Here is a 26,500-nt window from a genome sequence, read left to right as displayed (position 1 = left end):
CAGAGGCGCGGGGCCCATGGCGGCCGTTGCCCCTCGCTGAGGCGCCGTCGGCCCCGCTGCGGCCCCGCTGCGCTCTGGGTGGCCTCATGAGGAGGCGGCGGCGGCGGCGGAGCGGCGATGGGCTCGCTGAGCAGCCGGATGCTGAGGCGGCGGCCGGGCCTCCCGCGCGGCGAGGGGGCGGCCGGGGACGGCGGCGACCGGGGAGGCAAGCGGAGGCGCGGCGGGGCCGAGGGCGACGGTGACAGCGACAGCGAGCGGGAGGAGCGGCTGCTCGACACCCCCTGCAGGTGGGGGGGGCGAGGGGCTGGGGGGGCCGGCAGGGCCGGGCTGGGGGGGGGGGCTGGAAGGGGCTGAGGGGGCCGGCAGAGCCGGGCCTGGCCTGGGGGGGGCGGGAAGGGGCTGGGGGGGGCCGGCAGAGCCGGGCCTGGCCTGGGGGGGGCGGGAAGGGGCTGGGCGAGCCGGCAGGGCCGGGCTGTGGGGGGGGCGGGAAGGGGCTGAGGGGGCCGGCAGAGCCGGGCCTGGCCTGGGGGGGCGGGAAGGGGCTGAGGGGGCCGGCAGAGCCGGGCCTGGCCTGGGGGGTCGGCGGGGGGTGCCGGCGGGGCCGGGCCGGGGCCTGGGGGGGGCCGGCGGGGCCTGGCTGCGGGGGTGGGAAGGGGCCGGGGGAGGGCCGGCAGGACCGGGCCTGGGCTGGAGTGGCCAAGCGCGGCCTTCGGGCGCTGGTGGTGCAGGGGGGAGGCGGGGGGTGGCGGGGGTGGCCGGTTCGTGGGGGCCCGGGGGGGGAGAGGGGCTGGCAGCGGGGGGGGAATGACATGGGAGCGGGGGGGGGACCGGCATGGGGGTAGCAGGGGGGGCTGGCATGGGGGTGGCGGGGGGGGACCGTGGAGCCATCGGGAGGGGGGCAGCGGGGAGGGGGCCAGTGGTGCAGTGGGGGGTGGGCAAGGGGGGCAGCGGGGGGCGGCATTTGGGAAAGGGCCATGGTGGCAGTGGGGGGTGGCAACGGGGGGAGGGGGCCATGGGGGCAGCCCCCCCTGACGGGCAGAGCACCCTCCGCCGGGTACCGTGCACCCCGCAGCCTGAAGGGCCGCGTCTCCGCTTGCCTTTTGCTCCAGGAAGAAGCTGAAAAGCACTTCCAAGTACATCTACCAGACCCTGTTCCTGAACGGGGAGAACAGCGACATCAAAATCTGCGCCCTGGGCGAGGAGTGGAACCTGCACAAGGTCTATCTGTGTCAGGTCAGCGCCTCCTTCCTGCCCTGCCTATTTTTAAATGTAAAAATACCCAGTAAATGTTACATGTGACTTAAGTTTTTTTTTATTTTATTTTTTATTTTTTCCTCCTTACGTTTTAGACTTCTCCCTCCTCCTGTGGAGGCAGACAAACAGCTTCTGTTACGCTTTCGCTAGTTGCTAGGAAGCATAGCTTCATGTGCGGGAAGTTCCTTCACTTCTGTCTCTTGCTATTTAATTTCTTTTTAATCTCCCTGTCTTTAACTTTGGCACATCCTTTGTGAAAACAGTCCTGGAAATTGTCTTTTTGATGTCCTGAGAACACCACCTCGTTGGCTAAACGACCACCCGAGGGCCCCCTGACATGTTAGCATTGTCGCGGAGCAAAGCAAGGGCCTCAGAGCGGGTCCATGCGGCACCCACCAGCCTGGAGCCATTTCACCCTCCTTTGGGATGCTGGAGGGAAGTTGCCAGAGCTGGGTCACATGCTTGTTACACCACGTTCTTGCTGCTGGGTGAGGAGGGTGTGCTCGGGAACTGAAAAGGAATAAATCACAGAGTATGCCTGCAGGAAAGATGCTTTTCCTGCAAGGATTTTGTTTTGGGCTCACGTCCAGGTGAAGTTCTGTGTGGTACTGCTTGTGTCCCCGGGCTGGAGAGGTGCTGCTGTCTACCCCACCTGGCCTGGGGAGAAGCTGCACCTTTCTCTTGGAGTGTCTAATTCAGTTGTGCTGTTAACTTTAAAATGTTAACAACAAAAAAAAGGGGGGGGGGGGGGTCTGGAATTGCTTGGAAGTGGTTTCTTTGAAGCGAGCAGAGAAAGTAATGCCAGGTGCCGTCCCCGAAAAGGCTGTGGAATGAAAAGGAATGTCCCCTTCGTTAGCTGTGGTCCCGCAGAGCAGCGTTACTGTTAGGAGGGGAAGGTGGTGCTGGGAGGTGCTCAGCAGGCGCAACGCAGCTGCTCAGGTGTAACAAACGATGGCAAAAATGAATTCTAAGAGGTGCTTCGTTGTCGCCATCATGTTGACGCCGTGAGGGCAGTGGTGGTACGGTGACTGTTGGCCGCAGCGAGGGAAATTTGTTGCTTGTAGGAAAAAGCCTTTTATTTTACGTGCATTAGACCTTTTTAAAGAGCATAAAATGAGGGCAGGGAAGTAATTTGTGTATAGGGAAGACTTCTGACCAGTGGCAGCCACCTCTGGGTGGCACAGCGGGTGCGTTTGACCGGGGAGGACAGCTGGTGGGCACAGCTTTAATGGTCTGCTGGCTTTTTTTGACCCTATATACCAACGACAGTCAAAGTTACCTTGAGCAGCATAAGCAGGGTGGGCGTGCTGCCGGTTCGCCTTCGGCTGTGGTTGGCGATGGTGTTTTTAGTCATCCTTGTGATTCTGTTGTTGCTACGTCTCAAGATTGTGAAGCTACTCCTTAAAACTTTTATTTTTATATATATATATATGTAAAAAAACCCGGAATATTAAATCGCTTCTGTGGATGCTTCTTAACAGGCTTTGAACATCGTGCTTTTGATCAGTGGAGGCTTTTTTACACAAGTGATGCTCTTGTGAGGTGGAGCGGTGCGGTTATATTAACCGTTCTCCTCAGTCAGGTTTCTGTTTCAGTTCGTGCTCTGTCGCTGGAGTTATGTTACTATAGGTAAAATGTTTCTTGGAGGTTAAAAATAACTCTCCCTGTAGATTACTCTTAATGAAATTACGACTCCTCCTCTGCCTTGTTGAGTGGACCATCTCAGTCTGGATGTTCCCGTTCCCCGAGTCTCTCCAGTTCCTGCATTTAGTTGGATAAATGATGGCGAGGTGCTGCTAAGGCAGGTCGGAGGAGCAGAGGATTTCCTTTTCCTGATGCTGTTGACTAAAATAAGCTCTCGTGAAAAGGAGGAGTTGCTCGACATGGCAAAGCTTAGGTAGCCTGGTGAGGACTGGTAAGATGGATGAGGTCCAGGTTTTGAGAGCACAGTGCGTTGTATGCCATCGTGGTTAAGGGATAGAAATAAGGTATAGAAATACTTCTGTAATCACATCAAACCAAAACTGGATTTTATGTTATTTGCTGCCCTGAGTTGAAATGCTGAGTTAAGAGGTCAGGGGATGTGGTGCTGTACAAATAGAATTTATTTTTTTTGATCTCTCAGGTAAACTTCAGTGGGTGATAGCATCTCATAATGGGCACATCTGCTGCTGAGAAGGAAAATCATGAATCCTAGTAGAGCAGTGTATTTCACTCCATTTGGATGGAAACCTATCAAATTCTAGTTTTATATGCCTTACACTTTATTATAAAAGGTATATTTACGTAAATGGTGTATGTGTATGTGTCCTTGGTATGAGACTACAACCTTGTACATTAATTTGTATGTCTTGCATGCTTCTTTCTTTGCCTTTTTTTTTTTTTCTTTCCACCTCCCTCCTTCCCCCAATACCCAAACTGGCGTTCCCTAATGCCTGCAGGATTTGTTGTCTGCTGGTAACATTAAGGACTTAGTTCTTGGACTAATTATATCCCCATTGGTGGTGTGGTTTGTAGGAAAAGAGCTTATATGGCTTTTCTGGCCTTTTAAAGCTCTTTACTTACTCTGATTACAGGCGTGTAGTCCAAATTTTCTGTGTGCGTTTTCACTTCCAGAGATAGAACAAATACAATTAGCCCTTTTGCAAGTGTGTCAGAATGTTTTAGCTTGTGAAAAGTTCCCTTAATACATTTTGTTCTGCATAAAGGTAAATATTAACGATTTTTTGTGCCATGTACTGCTTTTGCCAGTTTCAATGTGGATGAAATCTCTTACTCGAGTCCTTTTTCTCTCCTCTTCCCTCATATAGTCAGGCTACTTTTCCAGTATGTTCAGCGGATCTTGGAAAGAATCTAGCATGAACATCATAGAGTTGGAGATTCCTGACCAAAATATTGATGTGGAAGGTAAGTGGGAGCCTTTTAACAAAACTCTGAAGGTAGGGGTTAAGTTGAACCTGACAAAAAATAACTGAAATTTTAAATTTTTTTTAATTTAAGAATAATTTTGAAACTGGTCTATAAGACACTTGAGAGAATGAGTTCTGTGCTCGTTCAGTTCCGAGCTTAACTGGGGTCACCAGTGGAGCCGCATCCATTTTTCCACGCCTGGGCTGGGAAGCGCAGCTGGAATGCAGCCGCGTGTCCCTGTTGTTTCGGCATCGGGGCTCTTGAGCTCGGGGTGCACAACTCCTGTGGAGACCCGGGTGTTGGTGGGAATCTCATCCTCCTTTCTCTGGGCTTGAGGTGCAACCAGTAGAGCGTGCACAGGGCTCCGGCGGAGCATTTGCTGCCACTCCAGGCAGTGCAGCGCAAGGGAGCGGTGTTCTTCAGAAGAATTGCAGAGGAGCTTGTAAAGCCGTAGTAACAGCTCAACGTTACACTAGTGGTTGATTGCAGAGGCGGCTTGTGGCACTTTTTTACCTAGTTTTACTGCTCTCTGCCTTGCTCCACGGCGTGATTCAGTGGCTGGTTTAAGACAAATATTTTGTTTAAATGATGCACAGGGCTCTATTTTATTGGGTAACGCCGTGTTTTGTCTCTTCTGTTCATGCCTGTGCTTGGGCTCGTAAATCCCAGCTTTTTACCCAGGGCAAATAAGATTGTGGAGAATGCGTGCGCTGACGTGACTTGGTTATATTTCAGGCTTCTTATCTATCCGTGTCCCATCTTTGACACTTGGACTCTTTTCAGCTCTACAGGTGGCTTTTGGCTCACTCTATAGGGACGACGTCTTGATAAAACCCGGGCGAGTAGTTGCACTTTTAGCAGCAGCCTGCATGCTGCAGCTTGTAAGTACTAAATATGCAGTGGTTTTGTGCTTTCTTTTCAGATAAAGATAACAGTTCATAAGACTGTTGCACACGTGTGTTGTTTCACCCAGGGAAATGAAACATCTTTTCAAACTAAGTGGGGGAGGAAAAAGCCCAAACATAATGCAGCGGTTTTATTTAAAAATAGTATGACTAAGATTGTTATAATATGAAGTGCCACTTTGAGAATCGTATCCAGCAGCAAATTAAAATATGTTTTAACAGCTCATTTGTTCTACCCTGAAGGTATTCATTAAGCTTTTCTTTCACACGGTGTATTCTTAGGGAAAACCTATTTTTGTGAGGAATGTTGGGTTTGATTTTTTTTTTTTTATATATATCATTTAGCATAGGTCACTGGAGCATGTGTGACTCTTAATTGTTCAGGCGTGAAAATTGGTATGATTTTTGTATTTGATACTTCTGTTGGAAAATTAAAAGTTGGGATATTTATGAGTTTGTTTTTTTTCCTCCCCGTAGGATGGTTTAATCCAGCAGTGTGGTGAAACAATGAAGGAAACCATTAATGCAAAAACTGTGTGTAGTTACTATAATTCGGCGGGGACATACGGGTTAGACTCTGTGAAGAAAAAGTAAGAATTATCTTCTCCAAGCTGCTTTGTACATTGCTAATTAAAAGTGCCCAAATTAATTATTTATTTTTTTAAAAAGCTATCTAACCGGGGCTCTGCTTGTCCTGTTTAGTTTTCAAGTTTCTACTATGATCAATTACCTTAAAATTGGTGTAGATTAGGGTAGATTGATTGGCTGGTGCTGTGATGAATTACTGTCTTTGCTAATATACTTTAGTAATTACATTCTTCAGTGTGACAGTGAAATAATACTTGTGATCATTGACTGGTTTATTGCAAAGCTGCTTTAATATTCAGAACGTAAGCTTAACATTATCTTAATTAGGAGGGATAATTACGCGTTTCGGAGCAGAATGCTGAGGTTAATGCTGACTGCTTCCTTCTGCTGTGAATTAGTGTGTTCTCAGGGCTTTTTGTGGCATTAGTAGTACTTAGAGTTTAGCTTTCACTGTACCCCGAGAGAAGCTAAATGCAAATTTGAGAGTTTCATAAAACTTCGGAAGATCTCATGGTAAGCTTCATGATTTTGAAATAACTTTCTCCTATTTTTACGTGTTCATGTCTTGGGTTAAAGCAATATTTTAAAATCGCGTGGTTCATAATCAGGCTTTGTGAGCCTGAGCAACTGTTGCAGGGACATTGACAGATTTAAGAAAAAAATTAAGGTACTAATTCCTTGCTTTTAATCTAGGTGCCTTGAATGGCTCTTGAATAACCTGATGACTCACCAGAGCGTCGAACTCTTCAAAGAACTCAGGTATTCTGGCTTCAGCTGACTTCCATTGACAAAGTACAGTTTCTTCCGAAGTAGAGAGCCCACTACAAGTAATTTTCTGGGCTGTGGGTGGTTGCTTGTTACCTAGCTTGCTTTCTTCGTTTGGTCTGTACTGTCTCATAGATCTCTTATGATTAGGGTTTTTTCTTTTTTTTTTTTTTTCTCCCCCAGCATAAACCTCATGAAAGAGCTAATTAGTTCTTCTAACCTGCTGGTAATGCAAGTGGAAATGGATGTGTATACTGCTCTCAAAAAGGTACTTGGCGGAGGGGCTGGCTGGGGCTGATGAAGCTGAACTCCTGAGTAGTAGTCTATAGCTACAAAAGAATTATTTTCTCCAAGCTGCTTTGTACCTTGCTAATTAAACGTGCCCAAATTAATTTTTTAATTTTTTTTAAGCTATCTGACTGGGGCTCTGCTTGTCCTATTTAGTTTTCAAGTTTCTGCTATGATCAATTACCTTAAAATTGGTGTAGATTATGGTGGATTGATTGGCTGGTGCTGTGAATGAATTAATTACTAAAGTATATTAGCACAGTGTAGCACATTGTGAGTAGCACAATGAGAATTTCAGCCTTTTTGGTATTTACTGGAAGTAACAGAGTATCAGAGCCTTTGTAGGAATTAATGCCCTATGAGAATGTCCCTTTAATAATCCATGTATTACTTGAAAACGTCTTCAATTGACTCATTAGAGTTTGTTTATTTTACCTAGTGGATGTTCCTTCAGCTAGTGCCTTCTTGGAATGGGTCTTTGAAACAGCTCTTAACCGAAGCTGATGCCTGGTTTGCCAGGCGTAGGAAAGGTAGGATTAATCGGCACGGCCTGGGATTGGGGAACGTGCGGGTTCGGGGTCAAACAGGACGGTCTCCCTCTACTTCCAAACTTTCTCCCATCTCCTCTGGGAAGGTTTGCCTCTGCCAGTGGTCCCTGGCATCGGATTCTCACGAGTGATCGCTGTCTCACTGTTTTGTCCACGTATTTTCAAGTGAGCTCATAGCTCTTTCACTGCTTTGTCCGCGTGTTTTCAAGTGAGCAGATGTGGTCGCTGGTTTTGCTTTGTTGCTTTTGCTATTGTTCTGTCAGGGTGAGCTTTTGTTGCCTCCTCACTAGAAGGCACTAGTGTGATTCAAAAGGGGAGAAGTTTGTTCTGACAGTTCTGCTGAAAGGATTTGAATGTAAGTGCTTAACTGTAGCGGCAGAAGGTGATTTGCCTGTCCAGAATAACTTTTCTCTGATGAATAATTAGAATTCAGCCTCAAATAGGGTCTGGAAAATGTTTAGAAAAACAGATTATAAGACAGTGCTCCATCTTGCAGATTTTGGTGATGGCATCGCGTTCCTGGAGTCAGAACAGGGGAATGCGTTCCTGCCGGTCTTCTCGCACTTGAGATTACAGTATATCATCAGTGACCTGGCATCAGCCAGAATTGTTGAGAAGGATTCCCTAATACCCCCAGGTGAGTGAGTGCTTGGCTGATGGAGTTCCGTGTGCCTTTCCCAGCCTGTCCTACCCTAGAGAAATTGGGAAGGTCTAAGTGTGTTTATTGGTCTTAACGCTCACGCGTTTATCTCTAGCATCTGAACTGTGGCTGACGATTTAGCAGAAGTTGAGTATTAAATGTACATGCGTACAAGTCTCAGGAGGCACACACGTAGGTGTGTGAAGCATTTTGTTGATCAGTTTATCAAAATACTCTAATCAATACGTGGCACATTAGTGGTGTTTAAGTGACCCCCGAGCCACAGACATGTAAAAAAACCTTTGCCTTTTTGAAAGCACAAAACTTGCTGGGACTGAACCCTCTTTTAGCCGTTATCTTTCTAAAAAGAGCTGGTAGGTTGTGATAGGATGTGGAACAATACCTGAACATGAAAACCAAAAGCACAAGATGCTGTGAACTCTTCTCCCATCTCTGAAGTGTTTTTTACTAACAGATACTTAGGATAATTTGGAGGAGATCCCATATTTCAATATTCTGCTCTTGTCCTTTTATTTGCAAGTTGTGCTCCTCATAACACTGCTTGGGCTTCTCATGCTCTGCCTTTGAGTTTGGCTCCTGGTGTCTTTGCTCCATATTCCACTCTGTTTGATGTTCCCTTACCAGAGTTAAATCTTAGCACTGAGTTTTGCATCTTAACTCTCTTGACAGGTTTGGGGTTTTTTTTCCTAGCTCTCATGTACGCTGCTTTGGTATTTTTTTTTTACATCTGTCTGCACTGTAACTATCCATTCATCAGTGCCTCTTTGATGTCCATTTATAGGTGTGATTGCCAAACGTCAATTAAGATGGCTTTTATTGAGCTATTTATCACCTTTATTTGTAACTTCTTGAAATCTGTGTTCTTTGTCATCTCTCCATACTTGTAGCCTTGGGGGTCGCTTTGGACTCTTGCCGTGTTTAACCCGTTTTTGAGTGATGCTGTTGTCTTCCTGTAAAATTACTTATTTCATCTCACTGGCTTTTCCCTTCATGCTGCCATAGATGTCAGCGCGATGATATAATGCCACGACAGACTCAGTGGGATATTTCCTTTGACGTTTACTAGCTTGGTCAAATTACTAGATGCTCTTAAAACACTTCCCTTGCCGTTGAGGTGCTGTCGCGAGCATCGCTTCGGTTTGCCTTTCTTGTGCTGCCGTGTCCTGTCTCTGCCAGCAAGAATGGTTTAGTTGCTCTTCGTAGCTGAGTACCTGGATAACCCTGAGCCCCTGCTCCTCACGCTTCGATGTGTTTGAAGGAGGCGGCTCTCGGCAGCGGGATCACGCCTGCCTGTGGTGGAGGGTGCTGTGGGGAAGGGGTAGGGTCCTTTCCTCCCTGGAAATTTGTCAGTTGAGTGGAAGTGAACGGTTGCTGCTGCCTGAATGTGCTGGCTTTGCCTGCTCCCAGTTCTGCTTTAAACGAACACCTTAATAGATGGAGAAGAGACTCAGAGTGTCTAATTTACGGGTGTTCTTGGAACAGCAGGTGGAGACAGTGCCCTGCAGGCCGTCTGGGCTGTCATGTCCAGCAGATGGGGCAGTTTTTGACATCAAGCAAGTGAAAACATTTTATATTAAGCATAAAAATCCCGGAAGAACAGAACTGATCTTTGATACGTGGTATTTTACATGCTTAAGTGATATGTAAAGTAAATATAATCCATCTTTCTACAGATCAGTACTGGTACAGGTTACATTCAAAGTGCAAAGGTATTTTCATTCTGTAATAAAAAATAACTTTGGGTGAGTGACCTCTTAGGTCATTAAAGTGATATGGGAGAACTATGGGTTATTTCCTTGTGAGGTGCCTTTTGTCAGCGTGTGAATAAGACGTTGCAAACCAGAACTCCTCCAGTACTACACTCGATTCCCTTCTGTTAACGTTGCTGCTGTTACCACGTGCCAGCGTTGCAATGGGCAGCTTTGTCTTCGTGTTCTTCAGTGGATAAATTCCGTGTCTCTGCTCAAACCCAGAAGCCTCCTATCTGTGTGCGTCAGAGGAAGAGTATTTCTTAAGTTGTTACAACATCATTTGCAACTCTGAGGCTGCTTTGCTTGTGCTTGTTGACAAAGAATGTGTAATTTTCACACTGCTCACAAGGTATTAGCAAAATGTTGACTCTTTTGTAGCTGAACAGTGCGTACATGGGCTGTGATAAATGCTGAAATAGGCTTGGTCGCTTTGTAGTCACGCAGGGGAAAAGGGCATGGGGTTAGTGCAGGGAGACTCTGATGTTTACGCTCTACCACTGGTTATTAATTTTAAAAATGCAAAAAACACCCTTGAATTCCAAGAGAAGTAGGAAAGTGGGGAGAGAGGAGCATGTTGTGGAGACCTCTGTGTGGAATGAAGTGCTGTTAGTTTAATGGTGGGTGGCCCTTGCAGCCTGCGGGTACCAGTTTGTAGCCAAAAGCTGCCTTAAGATCAGGAACTTTTGCTCGTTATTTAAAAGGAGGCTTAGGTAAATATTGGTGTTGGCACTTGCGAACGGGTCGTGGGTCGTGGGCTGTCAGCGGTCAATGTTTGAGGTGATTGCATCGTGCCTGAGAGAATCAACAGAGGTGGAAATGGCTGGTAGTTTGTATTATTGTGTGAGCCCTTTAGATTATGCTAGATGAAATGGATTTCAACGAGGAAGAGAAGGAAGTAAAGGTGAATAGTTGAAAGAAATGGTGTAATTTATTTTTTTTAATACCCTGTATGTGCATAGGACCTACAGGAGAAAACTGAAATACTGTGTTAGGAGCTCACAGCAGGGCATCTGTTCTTGTTTGCCTAGAAAAGACTTAAGCAAAGTGTTCATTATTCTGTTTTACTCGGTAACTTCTGAACATTTCCTAAGCAGTATTTTTCCCTCTTAATGTTTACCAATTAACAGAAGAGCTATGGGTGAAATAGGACTTATGAAATGGGTACATACATGTACAAAACCAGAGAAGATGCTCTGTGTCTTGATTTATTTTTTTTTTTTTACCTCCCATCTAGCACATCCGTTCCCTGTTCCTTACTGTGCAATTTTCCTTGATTCATTTTTATACTTTCTGTTGTACTTCAGTTAATTCCCAGTTTAGTCCTATCACAGCCTGAGTCTTAACTCTGGAGTTAGTAGAGCAAGGGATGGTTTTAATTTTTGTGTCTGGGATCCTAAGGAGAACTCAGCTGCATGACTTCACTGCTACTCCCTTTCTGTCGAGTTCGTTACCTGCCTGGTTGGTTTGCGTGGTGACAGTGGTGCTCACTGCTCTTACCGTCCCAGCCCATTCCTCCACGGAGTTTGCTCTCACAAGTGACCTTGCATTCTTGCCCCTGTTTGTTATCTTGCCAAGGAAGAACTTACATACTGTGCTTTCGGGTGCCTGTGATCCCTCCTGTGCAGCAGAAGCCAGGAGGTTTTGCCCTGCTTTCTCTCTTCGTTACACCTGTTAATTTAATACAGCCGATAACATCTTTATGGCATCCTTGGAGGAAGGCATGATTGATGTTTATTCCTAGCGGGGGACAATTTCTGTTTGTTTTTACCATATCCGTGTTCAGTCACTGTTTCCTTTATCCTTTGTGTTTTCTTCTTGTTTAACTCGTGTGGAATTCTGTTGGGGATTCAGGAAACGGCATCTTCTCCCAAGAGCTTGTTAACAAGCCCCTCTGCTTACCAGAGCTTTGCACAATGAGAAGATGTGTTGAGTTGCATCACTTCTGGCAATGGTGAATGCTTGATAAGATGAATGTAGTCCTGAGTTACTGAGTGTTAGTTGTTGATTTTTATCTTTAAAACTTCTTCTTAGTTTTAACTTCTGTATTTGAGGGCTGGAGATGAGTAACAAGAGCACGTTACCAGGTGATGGGTTTGCATAGGCCATCCAGTTCACAAGTGTAACCTTATTATTTTGATGTAATTTTATTTCGATATTTCAAATGTTTATGAACGACCCCCTTCCCAGCTCCAAAGACAACATCAAGTTTGTTGTTTTGTTGTTTTGTGTTTTTTTTTAATTGTAGAATGGCTGCTCTCTGTTTACCAACAGCAGTGGTTTGCCATGCTCAGAGCAGAACAAGACAATGATATTGGGTAGGTATATTACAGGCTTTCCTTTTTCTTTGTTACATTAGAACCCTTCCTCTCCTATAAATTCTGACCTGATTTAACTGTTGGAGTGTACGTTACGAGCAGCGGGGGCGGGGGGGGGAGCGTTCCTCAGTGGTTTTACACCCTGTTGTTGCCGGTGGAGCAGTGTCCCCCTGGGTGGGCTGGTCTGTCCTTTGAACAGCAGAACTCCAGAACTAATGTACGGTGTGACCAGAGGTAAATGCTGGGGGGGGATCATTCTGTCTTTTATGTCGGTTAATGCTCCTCACTGGTACTTGGCCTTGAAATACGTGTTGAGGCTGTGAAAGTAACGACTAGCCTTCCGTGTAGGGATGGCGTTTGGAAGAGCGCTGCAGACGGGAACCCGTGCTGTCGCGCTGCCGCCCCGCGCTGGGTGGGCAGGAGGCTGTCCTGCCATGCCGCTGGGGTGGTGTAGGAGGCAATCTGTTGTTTTCTTGTTTATGCAGGGATAACTCCGTGCTAACCTTTGTTCCTGCCTCTCCCAGGCACCGAGCGAGGGCCCGCGCCCGGCAGGGCTTGGCATCCCGTGACCCGTTTGCCTCGTTCCCTTCTCACTTCGCTTTCCCCCACCCCGTGTCCATGTTTGCTAGCACTCTCCACCGCCAGCACCTCCGGCTTTTCCCAGGCAGTGCATCCTTCTCCACCAAGACCCTGTCCTTTCCATAACCCCCCTGGTTTATATCCTAACTTTTCTCCTTCCTAGACTGCCCGCTGCGCTGTGTTGGCATTGCTGGCGAGGAAATTCCGTGGCAGCTACCAGCATTCATGTGTTGTTCCTGTGACCTTCCAAAGATTTGCATGTGGCTGTGCTTCGTGCTACGCCCTGACTGGTGTCTGCGTGTGACATTTCTTGAACCTGTGCCTAACAGGGGCTGGCATTGGTGGTGGCTGGCCCAGCAAGGCATGTTGATTTAACGTATGTTAACGTGGATGCATGTGATCACAAGCTGGTTCCCTCCTTTCTGCTGCTTGTTGCCACCTTGCATTGAGCCAGATCCCGTGATCTCTTTTCAAAATACCAAAACTATGGCAAAATGCAGCTGGGGGAGTTGTTCCTGCCGTTTTCTTCTCTCCTAGTTCCTTAGTGTGCTGTGTGGAGAATGAATGTCAGGTCAGGAAGCTGCAAAATGTTTGTTACCTTTCAAAAAACCAATAAACCAATTTCTTTATTTTCTTCCATCAGTTCTGTTAGCCCAGCAATTTGCCTGTTCTGAAGACGAGCATGTTCAGTTGCAATGGTAGGCTTCGCTCATTAATTGCAATCCGAAAAGTGTAAGAACCACTGTCCTGACTTGCACTAAAGGCCATGCAGTCCGTGGCAGCGTTCAGCGGCAAAGCTACAAATCTCCCACCTTCCTTTAAAGTGAAGTGCCAGTCTTGTCTCGATGTGCTCCTCTGGCAGTGAGTAGTTAAGGATTTTCCAGGTGGAGGTTTTGGCTGGATCGTTGCTGAACGACCAGCCACCAGTGGACCTGTTCTTACATACATAAAGTTCTGTCTTGAAACAGCTTATGCTTCAGCCCCAGCCCTCTGGCAGTGGCTTCCGTGGCTTAATTGCAGATTATATAGGGGATATTTCCCTAATGACTTCCTTTTGATGTGATCGTGTAATGGTGGGGGGCGGGGGGAAAAAAATCCCCAAAACTCCCAACTTTTCCTTTAAGAATAGTCAAGACCTTTAACAAGTGGTTCTCTTTGTTGGTAGCAGTGCTTTAGAAAATGGCAGCGGTGAAGTACGTCATGGTGAAGCTCATCGTTTCAGCTCCTAAAATTACCGTGGTGTGGTCATGGCTTGTTTCTGATATTGTTGTTTTCTTGGGAAGACTCTTCTTGGTAATGCTGCCGCTGGTAATGTGTCTCGCAGTAGAGCATCGTACGTCGCGCGCCGCTTTCTAGCGCGTGTGGGTACCACAGTTAATATGGAAGCGGGCATTAACACATCATCGGAATCCTGACACGAGATAAGGCGGTGTATTTGCCTGGTTTTGACATCTTTTGTTAGCTTGCTGTAATGCAGTGAGAGTGCTTTAATTGCCAGTCGTGCTTGGGAAAAAATAAGCTCCCGCACACAACTGAAGTGAAGGTGATGGGGATCACACCAGCTTTTGCAAAGGGCAACTTTCATGTTCAGCAAGATGATTTCAGTGACTCTGGAATGAGCAGAGTGTTTTGCCGTGTTTTTCTTGTCTAGTTTTTTTTCTTTGGCAGTATGGAATTTTTTTTTTAAGACAACTAAAACTGAAAATCTCAGGCAGAGGAAGTTTAACTGAACAACAGGCTTCTGTTTGCCCACACGTCGTGTCCTGGCGTTCATTGCCATGGGCTTACATTAATGGCGAGTGGGTGAGATGCGGCGTTTCCTCTCTGTACGTCTTGGCTCCTGACCGTAGTAGTTTACAAACTTAATGATTCGAGGTGGCATCCAGGTTACTGTTTGCTTAACAGTCAATAATGGACTAATTGGCTTTGAACATGGTGTTCTCTGGATTGGGGAGGGGGGGGGAGATGGGGGGATGCTTCCCTGTAGTTACGTGCAGCTCAGCTGTAACGTCACTAGCCCGTAGCACGCGACCTCTGAGAAGGTAAATACTATTTGATGTCCTGAGATCAAGTCTCTGCCTCCTGGCGAGCCGTGGTGCCACCCTGCAGCGAGGTGCCTGCGGTTCCTAACTTGTGTCGCAGGAGGGAAGACGTGCAACTCTGTTCCTGTGTATTAAAGTGAACGTTTTGGGCGTCTGACCAACCTCTAGCTGAAAGAAAAGAACTGAAGTTTTGTAAGATCATTCTTTTATCCCGATCTGCTGCCCTTCCTCTTACTGCGCTTCCCACCTGTATCGGTATCTTAAGGCATTTTTTTCCCCGTGGAGATAAGGATGCAAACTTCAAGTGGAGCGAAACATGAAGTCTGACTCCCAGGGAGCTGAAGGCGGGTGCTGTTTTCATATCCTGCCTGGTGCCCAGCGTAATCGCACCTGCTTATTCTAGAAATAATGGAAATTCCAGCATGGAAACCACCTTGCTTTGAAATGCGTGATGTGGTTTGCTCTTTTGGTAACTTTAGAGGGGAGAGGAAATGTTTTTCTTCTGCTTCATCATTTGCATTTAGAAGGACCAAACGTTTTATTCACTTTTCAGAATTTGAGGATTTTTTTAGTGTCATACTGGAGTTTGTGACTCGTAGCTGCTCAAGGTTTACTTGTCGTGCTCAAGTGGATCTTGAGCTTGAAGAAGAAAAAAAACTTGGGTTTGTTGTTTTTTTTTTTTTTTAAATTAAACATTTGTTCTGTGGCAGATGCAAGGACAGATCTTTCGAGTCCATGAGTGGAATTGTTTCTACTCGATTAGCCACTTTGGCAGCGCTCAGGAGCGAAATAGAATAACTTGACTGTTCGCTAAGCGTATGGGAGGCAGTGCAAGTGGTTAAAGCTGGGAGTTTTGCATCTTCTGAGGCTGCTGGAGGAATTTGGAGGGGGGAATACTAATGTCTGTCTGAACATTATGTACTGATGTTTGTGAAATTTGTCGCTAATGAAACAGAAACAAATCTTTTATCACCAGTACTGAATTTAGGTCAGCTACATAACCAGTTCAGCTAGGAGATGTGGAAAAAGCGCATGGGGAGGTTCTTGGATGAATTTGGTTAACATGATTAGCTTATTTGCTTAACTTCTGCATGAAATACTTCATCTTCCAGGGTTGTTTTTTACAGAAACAGGGGAGAAAAGACCACAGGCTGAGTTTGTTGGTAAAATCTGTAGCTGTAGCAGCGAGTTGCGGCGGTGTGCGTGCGGTGGGAGGAGGACAGATGCTGTTTCATATGGTTCGGAGTATATTGTCTGTGTGATATTGCGGGTTTATAAATCAACTTGCGTGTGGAGGTTGGGATTTATATTATTCACTTTGTTTGATATTACAGGCTCATAATTTAACTTGCATGTGGAGGTTGGGATTTATATTATTCACTGGGATTTGTAATACTCACTTGGAGCGTTTGTCCTCAGCGGAACTGGGAGACTTTCTGGCAGCAGTTGCTTATTTGGTTAATGATGTAATCGTGTCTAAAGCCCAGTGAGTAACTTACCTCTGGAAAACTGGGACTGATTTGCCTTCTGCTGGCTCCGCAAGATTTTTCTACGTGTTGAAGCGCCAGTGGAAACTGTTGGGTGAAACAAGTTCACGTTGGTATAGGGTGACACGATCAAGAGGCTTGTGGTGCTTTGTGATCGCTGTGGGTGGACTTTTTTTTTTTTTTTAGACAAGTTGTGTAACCAGCGACTTGAGAAATCCTTTGCCGCGTCTCTGCAGGCGCTTCTGCGTAGCACGCCTGCTCTGCAGAGCCCTGCTGCTGTCCTTAGCAGTAGCACTCCTTCGTGGTTGTGCCTACTAAGTTGGAATATAGTGCATTGACAAAGGACGTGGTGGGTTGGGTTGTGTTTTGGCTTTCTTGGGTTTTTTTTAGGAGGATTGGAGAATGCATTCAATCGCCCCAGCTGTTATTTTCGTAGCTGGAAAAATTCTTTTACAGAAGTCCTACCTAACTGAGGTGTCACAACCTGGTTTACATGGCAGTTTGGTGGAGTAGTGGGATGTTGTTGGGATGGTTTGGGTTGGAAGGGACCCTGGGAGGTCACCTAGCCTAACCTCTGCGCAAAGACGGGTCAGTTGTGTGGTCGGGCCAGCTTACTCGGGTCCATTCATCTTTCCCACATTAAAGCACCGTACAAAGCTGTTCAGGTGTCCTGGAAAAAAGCAATTTTATTTTTTTTTTTAGGCCTCAAGAAATAAATAAAGAGGAATTTGAAGGAAGCAGCATGAGGTGTGGTCGGAAACTCGCAAAGGACGGTGATGTAAGTACAGCAGGCGGCGAACCGCGTAGCTGACATGTCTTAGGCATGTTAGGTATTTGCAAAACATGTAGGTCTTAATTGTCAAACTGCATCGAAAAGATGTAATGGAGATGGTACGTTAAATTGTTTTGTTCTCCCTAGAAGGATGAAAACGCTCGCTGTCTTTGCGATGAATCAGGAATTAGTGTTTTTAATTGTGCTCCTGCCCTGCATGCAAGTCCATGTTTGGAAAAAATTTTTAGCGTGTGAAAAGGGGGAATGTAGCCACGACTGGTTGTTTGAGACTTGTAAAATGCATGCACTGAAAATACAGCTCTGGTGTAGCTGCTGATGTCTTTTTAACTGGAAAAGGAAGCTTTTAGATAAAGTGTGTAATAGTCACAGCCACAACCCCTCTGTGTACCACATACGTATATGCATCTTTAGGTAACAGGTGGTGTGAAACACAAGAAACGTGATTTTTTTCCAACTGAAGTCACTTAATCTAAGGATTTGGTGCTCCTTGGAGCACCGTAAGCATGAATGGAACCTGTAGTTAAGTGCTGCTCAGAAATACAGCACCGGTTAGCAGAATGCAGACCTGTGTTAGATCCGCTTGTGTTAAATGTAGTTTTGTATGTTCGGCAGGCAGCTGATGCGAGGCTCGTCCCTCGTCACCTGTCTGCGGGGGTCAGCTGCTGGAGTGAGTGGTTGCCTGCCAAGATGTCTTCTGTTTCAAACAGGTGTTGGCAAGGATCCTTGAATCCACCACACGCCTCTGCAGCTGAGAATCCCGTTCCCAAGTTTGATTTGTTGGAGACGTGGTGCTTATCGGTTGTGTTGTAGCCATTACTCAGACGGTTTGGTTTGGTGTGTTTTGTGGGTTTTTTTGTTCTTCAGTACTGCTGGCGGTGGACTGGCTTCAACTTTGGCTTTGACCTTCTTGTTACTTACACAAATCGTTACATCATTTTCAAGCGGAACACGCTGGTTCAGCCGTGCAGTGGATCTGTCAGCCTGCAGCCTCGGAGGAACGTAGCCTTCAGGTAGACAGTACCCAATGCAGCACCTTATCGCAACTAAATCTTTCCCTCCCTGCTTCCATTAATTTTATTACCACCAAGTTAGTTACGTTTGCAAATGTTCTGTCTCCTTGGGAGAAACACTTTGTGCTGGAAAACCTGAGTTAAGGGAGACTGAGTAATTTAGCTGTTGTTCTATCCCTAGGTTACGTCTGGCCTCTTTTGATAGCAGTGGGAAAATTATTTGTAGCAGAACGACGGGATATCAGATCCTAACCCTTGAGAAGGACCAGGTATGTTTGTGGATTCTTAAGCTGTTGAACTTGAATTGTGGAGTCCAAGGCATGGAAAAAAATGCTGAGAAGTCGGCGGTGCTTTTGAAGAGGAGTTGTTCTTCTTGTTGTCACTGCTTATGTGGAATTTCAGTCTTCCACTACCTCAAAAAAGAACACTTAAGCTAATTTGTAAAGTGTAACTACCTAGAGCAGGATAGCGTGGATTTCATTAGTGTTGATAACAGCGGAATTAGTTCCTGTGGTGCTGCTGAAGCCGCCTGCGCTGGCGCGGTGCTGTGCTGGATGCCTCCATGCCTTCCCAGCCGTCCTGCACAGCTGAGCGATGTGTCCCTGAGACTCCTGCTTATTTAGAGGCAAATTTGGAGTTTGTTTGAAGACTCCCTGGCATTGTAAGGTGGAGAGTTGAAAGAATGTCTGCATATTGTTCAAGGGTGATATTTATTATTCTGTTAAAAAAAATAAAGAAAAGCCTTGGAGAGGAGCAGAGTTTTCTTTAGAGAGCGCGCCCTTTGCCACCCGCCTGTGACAGCAGAATTTAGTAAGGAATGGGAAAGGCTTGATCATCATTTCTTAAGTGCTAATTGGCAGTGCTGCGTCGTCGTTGAGCACGTAGGAAGCTTTTCCCTGTGAACACCATCCTTGCTGTAGGATAGTTTCAGCTTTGCTACCCCAAAACCTGTCCCTGGAGTAAAACTGAGAAGGTCCTGCCAACAAACTGATTTGCTTTAGAGTGTGGACTGTTACGGATTGCCTGGTTCATTCAGTCCAAAACTGATAGTGGCAGAAAAGTCTCCCTTTATTTCCAAAGTACTTTATTTACGGAAAGTAAAGGTTGCTCAGGATTTTCTTAGGGTTGTGTTGTCTTTGATGGTTCTGTTATCTTTTATTTTGACTGGGTCAAAGGGTTATAAGCACTTTTGAGAATGTCTTACCAGTGTTTAATATTACAAAACATCTACTTAAGGTGAGGGTGAGTTACTCTGGGGGGGCAGGGGGTATCTTCTGCTTTTTCATACATAATATTTAAATTCCTAGAATGCCTGATAGCGGCAATCCCGTGTGCTTTCTGGCGTAGTTCCCCCTAACGGCATTGCTTGCTTTGCAGGAGCAGGTGGTGATGAATTTGGACGGCAGGCTGCTCATCTTCCCGCTCTACATCTGCTGCAACTTCTTGTACACCTCGCCGGAGAAGAAGGCCGACAGTGAGGCGCCGCCTGATAATTCAGAAGCCTGACACCTCGTCGGCAGAATGCAGTAGCACTTCTCAAACTCTGCGCCTGCTTTTAAGTTCAACGCCCTGCTGACGCACAGAGCTTTGGCAACGACAAAGGCCTTACACTGTAGCAAGTACACATGGCCTTAGTATACTCCTATGCATATCTGAAGAGAAGGTCAGAAATTACACAGGCCAAAACTAGTTATCCCATCTTTTTTTTTTTTATTATTATTATTTCTGGTCTACATCTTCAGACAGTAGCCATTCTGTGTCTGAGAAACGTTACGTTTTTGTTTTTCCGGGCAAAAACTGAGCCAAACTGAAACTAGGGAATTTGCGTGAGTGACATCTTACGACTTTACCTGCCAGATCCAGAGCACACGTTGCAGGATGTGTGGGTTTTGTTAATGTGTTTTTGGCGTTTGTTTTTTTTAATGACTGATCTGTAAACACCAGATCCATATTCTGCTTGTCTTTGTGGTCCTTTTCCATTAAGGCCAAATACAACGGCCTGTCAATGTCACCCATCAACTTGTGTTACTTATTTAACTGTACAGGCTTCCAAACCTGCTTGTGTTTACGCCTTTGTTACATCTCATACTCATCCATTTCTTTCTTGTTCTGGGGCTTTTTCTAACATTGCAGCAAATATTTCTCTGTATGGGTTTTAGCATGTGAATTTGCTAATAAGGATGCTCAAAAGTGACTTATTTTTTTCCACGTACTGGAAATACTCTCATGTTCTAACCATCATCTGAGTCTGCAGCAGCAGCAGCTCTCAGCCGGGACTCTGCTGAATGCTTACTATGCTCACATGAACCAAAAACCAGGTTTTAAACATTGCTTTTTTGTGACTTGTTTTAAGTGTTATATTGGGAATATATCCCATTTTAGCTCAGGAACTTGTGACCTTTGAGTGCCTTTTGAGTTGTACGTGTTAACACAAACTTCCCATCAGTTAAGCAAGGTCACAGGATCCAGAGGAAGAGCTGGGAACAAGGGATTCCTTTTCAGTTGGGTTGACAAATGAGTCGAGCGTAAGACATACGCTGCATTCGTTCTTTGTATGTGTTGGGTTTTACGTTTGTCTATTGCAATTTTGAATTCTTACAGCAGGATTTTTGGACTCAACATGGGAATTTTGCCTCTTTAATAGCCTATTTTTTTAACGTTGTCAGAAATGTATAAAACCATTTGTACTTTATAACAAGGATAACGTGCTGGGCAAGATGGAAAAAAACGTGGCAACTTGTCAATAAATGATCTCAAGCGGATTACTCCCCAGCATCTATTCTTCTCTGCTGTGAATAGCTTTTCCTATGGGATTCAGCCCGTGGATGCACCTCGGTGTAATCTTGCCTTGTGCCTTACTTCTTTGGAAGCAGAAAGCAGAAATACTTCAAGGTGTTCATCTACTACAGCATCAAGCTTTGTAATTAGATACTGCAATAAGCAGTTTTTCTTCTTTTAACTTGAAGTACCAAGTTTTAAAAAGTATCATGGATTCGGTGCAGTAGGGGCTGGTTAACAGCAGGAGGGGATGGGTACATAAAAGTAGATTTATTTTTAATTTTATGTAATGCCAGGGTTGAAATCTAAGCTTTGGTGGTGGGTTGAACTGCCAGAGGGCAACTGCTTTCTGCTCTGCCCTCGTACCCCACTGGCTCCCAGGGCCACCCGCTGCCCCAGCTTGCTGTGGGCAAGCCATTGCCCAGGGCACATGCAGCGCTGGCCCGTGCACCCCTGCCCTTGCTGCTGGGGTACCGCCACCCCGCAGTGGGACGGAGCCAGCGCTGACATGAAACTCATCTCGGGATGTGCTTCCAGCCCTCAGCCGTCTTCCCCAGGGTCCGGGGGGGGCCCGGTCCTACCCCTGCCCTCCCCCACCCACCCCCGGTTGCGGAGGGACTGTCAGTGCCAAGAAACAAATCCCCTCCCAGTCCATCCTTCTTCCCAGTAGACGGGATCGGGAATTTGGGATGGGACAGTGGTGCGGGTGCCCTTCCCATGGGATTGCTAAGGGCTGGCTCAGGGCAGGAGTGAGACGAGCACAGAAACCGAAACACATCACGCCTTATCCTGGCAAATGGGTGGTTGGGGTTGGGTTGGGTTGGGTTTTTTCTTTTTTTCTTTTTTTTTTTTTTTTTCTTTTATTTGTCACTGACTAGGAACAGCAATTGTGGCGGAGGGGAGCTGAGAAGTACAACACCACACTCAGGAAAACGGTATGAGAAGTACAAAAATAATGAAGCCTATATATAATCGCAGTCAATTGCTAAAAATAAATATTGTAAACACGCAATAACAGTATCAGGTGCATCTACAGTCACTCGTTTCTGCCAGCAGCCGAAACAGTCTTTGGCTTTATTAACTCCCCCAGCCCTGCACGCGCCAGCACCCACGTTGAGATGCATTTTCTTTGCTCCAGGACCCGTCAGGGATGTCACAAGGTAAATGATCTGACTCTTTCTTACCCCAAATTATCTCCTGACCAGGAATTGCCTCTTTTGCCTTCAGTGACTGCTTTTCTGTCGGCTGTCAAAAGGTTATTCTCGCCTTTCACCTTTACCTCCCATTTATTTTGTTGCTGGCTTGCACCTTGTCACGCCTGGGGTGGTGGCTTGTGGGTTTTGTCACCGTTTCACACCCATCCCCACTCTCCTCACCTGCGCTGGACCTTTTCACCCCCTTATCTGGAGCGCTTGGATTGCCTGATAAGAGCTGGCACAGCACCGAGGCACCGAGCGGTCGGGGTCAAACTCCCTCCGAGCCGCTGCCAGGTCGGAGCTGCGTGCTCCTTGTACACCCTGGGTGGCTGATGCTTCTCCCTACGTGGCCTTTCATTCCCGAGAAGGGAAGAGGCAAATTCCTCTGGCAAGGCTCGGTAATTTGCTGCTTGTGTGTATATATATGTGTAGCTAGACATATATCTAAAAGCAGCAACAATAAAATCCTGTGCAAAGAAAGTACCAAGGGGGAGAGCATCGCCGGGGAGGAAAGGTCAGCACCTCCAGTGTGGCAGCTGCCCCGGTGAAAGGCTGTTCTGCTGCCTGCGTGGCCAGAGAACGTGCCAGCACAACGCCAGGAGCGCAAAGAAAAAGAAAATGCATCCTAACGGGAGCGACCGAGCAAAACAAACAGCATCCTGAATCCGCAAAGCAGCGCCTCTCACTGCAGGAAAGAGACGGGCCGGGCAGGTCAGGCTGACCGGTTTGTCCATCTCTGCCCACATCCACCAGTCTGAGCTTCCCCTCCCAGCAGCAGCCAGGGTTTCAGCTCCCCTTCTTTTTTTAAGCACATCCACACAATGTCCCATGGCAACGTTTTGGTGCGCGGTTACAGACCCCCGTCAGTTACCACCGGAGCATACGGCGACATCCCTGCTGCCTTATCCCCTTGGAGACAAAACGGAGCACAAACTTCTCCAAGTGGCAAGACAAAACCTTTCCCCCGGCCACGGGCGCACCTGCAGCCGCAGGGTAACGGGTGTCTTGTAGCACTTCACCTGCTGCTTTTTAACTGGGAACACTTCAGACCCTGCTTTGCTCCGAGCCAAAAGCAACGGGGAAGCAAAAGCTTTCAAGCATTTTGGAGACCTCATGGTGGGCACCTGGGTGGGTACCCCTTGCCCAACCCAGCCAGCGATGCTCCATGACCTCAGGGCAAGTTCAGCTCCGTCTCCTGGAGCTCCAGCTCTGCCAGAGATGCTGCAGTGGCTCCAGCACCACCTTGCCCTGCCTTTGTTCGCCGGGCAATGCGCCGTCCCCCCGCCAGCTAACCCTGCCGCTGCCAAGCCACAGCGCATCCCCCGCCGCGGAGGGAGGCGAGGGGTTCACGCTCCCCCCCGCTCCCCCCACCCCTGCTAACCAGGTACCCGGCCACCCGCCTCACCCTTCGGGATGCTCCGCCGCGCCGCAGCGGCCAACGCAGGGCTGCCCGCGCTCCCCAAAACCACGGCTGTACGCGCCGGAGCTGCTGAGCCACGGAAACCTATGGATGCCACGCGGGGCACGGCCGGGCGAGAGCACAAAAATACCAGCGGCACCTTCTGCGCGGTGCAGCCGGTGAAACCATCCCCGGCTGGGTCTGCAGCCGGCAAAATGCTGGTTTTCTGAGGAAAGAATCACACACAACTGCTTGGTACCGAACGAGAGGATTTCTGTACCGTCTTCCAAAATTTATTGAACATCTTCTAAAACTTCCACTAAACTTGGTTTCTTACAGCATTTCTATACACAGATTTTATTTGTTATAGTTGTCTTGAGGCTTATAAAAAAATAAGCATTTAAAATGCCCAAAGATCATTTTTGCATTTAAAATTGTGCTACTGAACTTGACCCCCAACATAGAAGAGACTTTTGGTAATGAGGTTCCCCCAAGCAGTATAAAAATATACATAAAAATAGACAAAAAAAATCTGTCCTCCAAACTGAAGAAGATCTGTTTGTGGGAATTATTAATTATTATATTTTAATTTTTTTTTGTACATCACTGGAATTTCATTATCTCCTGCTAAATATTTACAAAAACACACCCACCCCCACCTGTACGCCTCTGCTGCCTGGGGCAGCGTTTCGTTCAGCCGGAGGCTTTTCTGACAGCAAAAATTATTCGCCGCTTTTCCCTGCAGCGCACAACGTGACGCCACGGGCACGCGCATCCCTGGGCACACACATCCCTGGGCACACACATCCCCGGGCACGCGCAGCCCTGGGCACACGCGTCCCTGGGCACACGCGTCCCTGGGCACGCTCACAAACAGCCCTGAGGATGCCAGCCAAATGGAAATGAGGTGACACCAATTATTGCTGCTAACTTCATCAAATGAGCCGAGGCTGCCGTTGCCGGCGCCTCACCGCGAGCCCCCATGCCAGCAGCGCTGGAGCGCCCGTGTCTGTGCCTGGCGCGTGTGGGACCGGGATGCTGGTGCCAGAGATATGGGCTGGGACGCGGGTCCCGGCAGAGCCCCGGGTTATTTCAGCAGGTGCTGCAATAGGGATCGATGTGCCCTTCGAGCACAAAGCAGGCTGGGGAGGGCGGGGGGACAAAATAAAACCTCTCCTTAGGTCACCGCCAGCCTAATCCCGAAAGCTCCACTGCAGCAGCTCCCGGCCATCGCATCCCTGGCTTTCTGCTTTCCCTTTTGTTCTGGTGATAAATTCAGAATGCCCAAACCTCTGGTACAGCTGTCCTCAGGAATCTGGGTCTCTTTCTCCAGTCTACCCCAAGAAAATTTTCAATTAAAACATAACACGAGAAAAAAAAATAGAATTATTCTACTGTTCTTAAACGACATTTAAAGGTAAATTCAAAACTAAGCAATATACCCCCGCCCACCCGAGACTATGTACATAAAAAGACGCAAGATCTCTCGAAACATAAATATACAGTGTACATAAAACCAGGTGTCACCTAAAAGGCTGAAGACGCAGAACTATTTCACAGACAAGAAGCAAACCAGACTCACGGCGCCACGTGTAGACACACGGCCACGACATTTGGGGGGGGGGGTGGGGGGTGGGGGTGTAGGGGAAAGACCCCCATCGCGGTGGCAGCTCCTCGCCTCCACACGTGCACCGGGGAAGGGTGCTAGTGGTTTCCAGGGGGTGTAACGCAACCATACGTACGTGCCACGTTCCTACGCTCTATTTAGGGTGCGGGTGAGAGGTCGGGAAATGGGATTAGACCCTGAGTCCCCAATTATTTCCAGGCACGTGCTCTGCTGGAGCAGTCAGAGGGGCACCTCTCGCCGGGATCCAGCAGGTTCTTTTAATGTTCGCTCACCAACAGAGATACTTGGTATCTCTCAGCACAGGCTTGGAACACGCCGGCTGGAATTCTGCACCCTGTGCTTTAAGAGTCACCATGACTTTCATGGAAATAATACAGCCTTGATCAGGGTAAAAGCCTAACGGAGGTCTTTAGCCCAATCTTAAAAAGAGGTTTGCTTCCTACAGCACGGACACGCTACAACTCCGACGTACATAAATAGGTACTAGTTACGGTAAAGTGACAATGCAGTGTCTGGATGGTGCTAGCGTTATCCTTTCTGCCGCGAGGGAAGAGGTGGGAGCGGTGGGGGGCAGCTGCGAGTGGAGCAGGTCCAGCTCTAACTGGAGATGTAGGGAGACAGCCAGAAGACGCTTTTAGCTTTACTTGACACGCGGTTTTATGGCATGCAATGAAACTCCTAAGACAACACTTTACACAAAGCACACAGCATCTCCAGCCCCACTGGTGGGATCTCGAGAGAACAAGTAAAGCTACGAGGCTGCTTGCAAGGGGAGGCCACGTGTGTGTGTGTGTACGGAGCAGGGGGGGGGACCGGGGTGGGGGGAAAACGTCCTGGTTTTGCTGAAACCAAGCTCTTCGGCAAACCTCCTTCCTCCTACCGCTGGCCGGCCTCCCGGATGCGGCAGGCCACCGCCGTGATGAGCGCTGCACCCTTGCCGCTGCCGTCTTCCGACTGCAGGAAGGTGACTTCGCACTTGGGAGACAACTGCTTCACCGTTTCGTGCATGACGGTGGAGAAGCTGCGGGGCACAGTGGGGAGAGACACTGATTTAACCTGCCCTGGGCTGCAGGCACCAGCCCCACCAGGCACAAAGCGCTTCGCACCCATCGTGGTGCTGGTGCCCATCGTACCCATCCCAGCGGCTACGGACACGGAGCAGGAGGGATGGCGAGAAGCTGCCGGGTTTGTGGCGCTGGAAAGCGTCAGGCTCCACACTTCAGCCCCAGCCCGCAACATAACCGTGCCCTCCCTCTGCTCAGCCCCTTCCCCAGGCCCGCCGAGCCCCCAAGGCACTAATAAACCTTAACAGCCCTGAGCAGCCTCACCGGGGGGTCGCCAGAGCCCCCTGCCCCCCTTAGGCTCAGCCCTGTGCTGTTAGTGCCTCCCTGAGCAACAGCATCCCCGGAGCATCAGCCCCCAGCTCGGGCAGAACCCTATTTCCACCTGGCCATGGACCGATGTCGGGGGTTAGACCCGTCCCGTCCCCGTGACTTTGCCTGATGCTCTGGACCCCTGGCTGAACCCGTTCGCCACCTCTGGGACCACCTGGCCTCAGGTGCCGCGGGGTATCTGCCCCAGCATCCCATCCTCTGGGGTTCTGG

General features: G+C 47.9%; 2 protein-coding genes across 3 annotated transcripts in view; one reads left to right on the top strand and one right to left on the bottom strand.

The window, feature by feature from the left end:
* On the top strand, nt 1-20,658 carry GMCL1 (germ cell-less 1, spermatogenesis associated). Its single transcript, XM_037371625.1, has 14 exons — nt 1-287; nt 1,110-1,233; nt 4,065-4,161; nt 4,948-5,045; nt 5,547-5,659; nt 6,351-6,416; nt 6,606-6,690; nt 7,150-7,240; nt 7,755-7,895; nt 11,916-11,985; nt 16,796-16,871; nt 17,751-17,896; nt 18,078-18,165; nt 19,274-20,658. The coding sequence occupies exons 1-14, from the start codon at nt 118-120 to the stop codon at nt 19,400-19,402; spliced, it is 1,494 nt and encodes a 497-aa protein (XP_037227522.1). The 5' UTR covers nt 1-117; the 3' UTR covers nt 19,403-20,658.
* A 2,867-nt stretch (nt 20,659-23,525) lies between these two features.
* LOC119140345 (hexokinase-2) overlaps nt 23,526-26,500 on the bottom strand; it is a 33,962-nt gene continuing 30,987 nt past the window's right edge. Inside the window, exon 18 of one of the 2 annotated variants that reach the window (XM_037371617.1) lies at nt 23,526-25,917. In XM_037371617.1, the coding sequence (XP_037227514.1) occupies nt 25,773-25,917 (145 nt within the window). In that variant the 3' untranslated portion in view covers nt 23,526-25,772. The remainder of the gene's footprint in view (nt 25,918-26,500) is intronic. The other variant, XM_037371619.1, reaches the window with a different exon arrangement.

The sequence above is a fragment of the Falco rusticolus genome, chromosome 20, assembly GCF_015220075.1.
Source record: "Falco rusticolus isolate bFalRus1 chromosome 20, bFalRus1.pri, whole genome shotgun sequence".
NCBI classification, from domain to species: domain Eukaryota; kingdom Metazoa; phylum Chordata; class Aves; order Falconiformes; family Falconidae; genus Falco; species Falco rusticolus.
Note: the sequence above shows the minus strand (reverse complement) of the source record. Positions and strands in the feature narration are given on the sequence as shown.

Bases quoted from the DNA above. Each gene is read 5' to 3' on its own strand.
- GMCL1 (XM_037371625.1), top strand. From the start codon at position 118: ATGGGCTCGCTGAGCAGCCGGATGCTGAGGCGGCGGCCGGGCCTCCCG. The intron at 1,234-4,064 runs GTCAGCGCCTCC...TCCCTCATATAG, and splicing joins ACAAGGTCTATCTGTGTCAG to TCAGGCTACTTTTCCAGTAT. The intron at 6,691-7,149 runs GTACTTGGCGGA...TATTTTACCTAG, and splicing joins TGTATACTGCTCTCAAAAAG to TGGATGTTCCTTCAGCTAGT.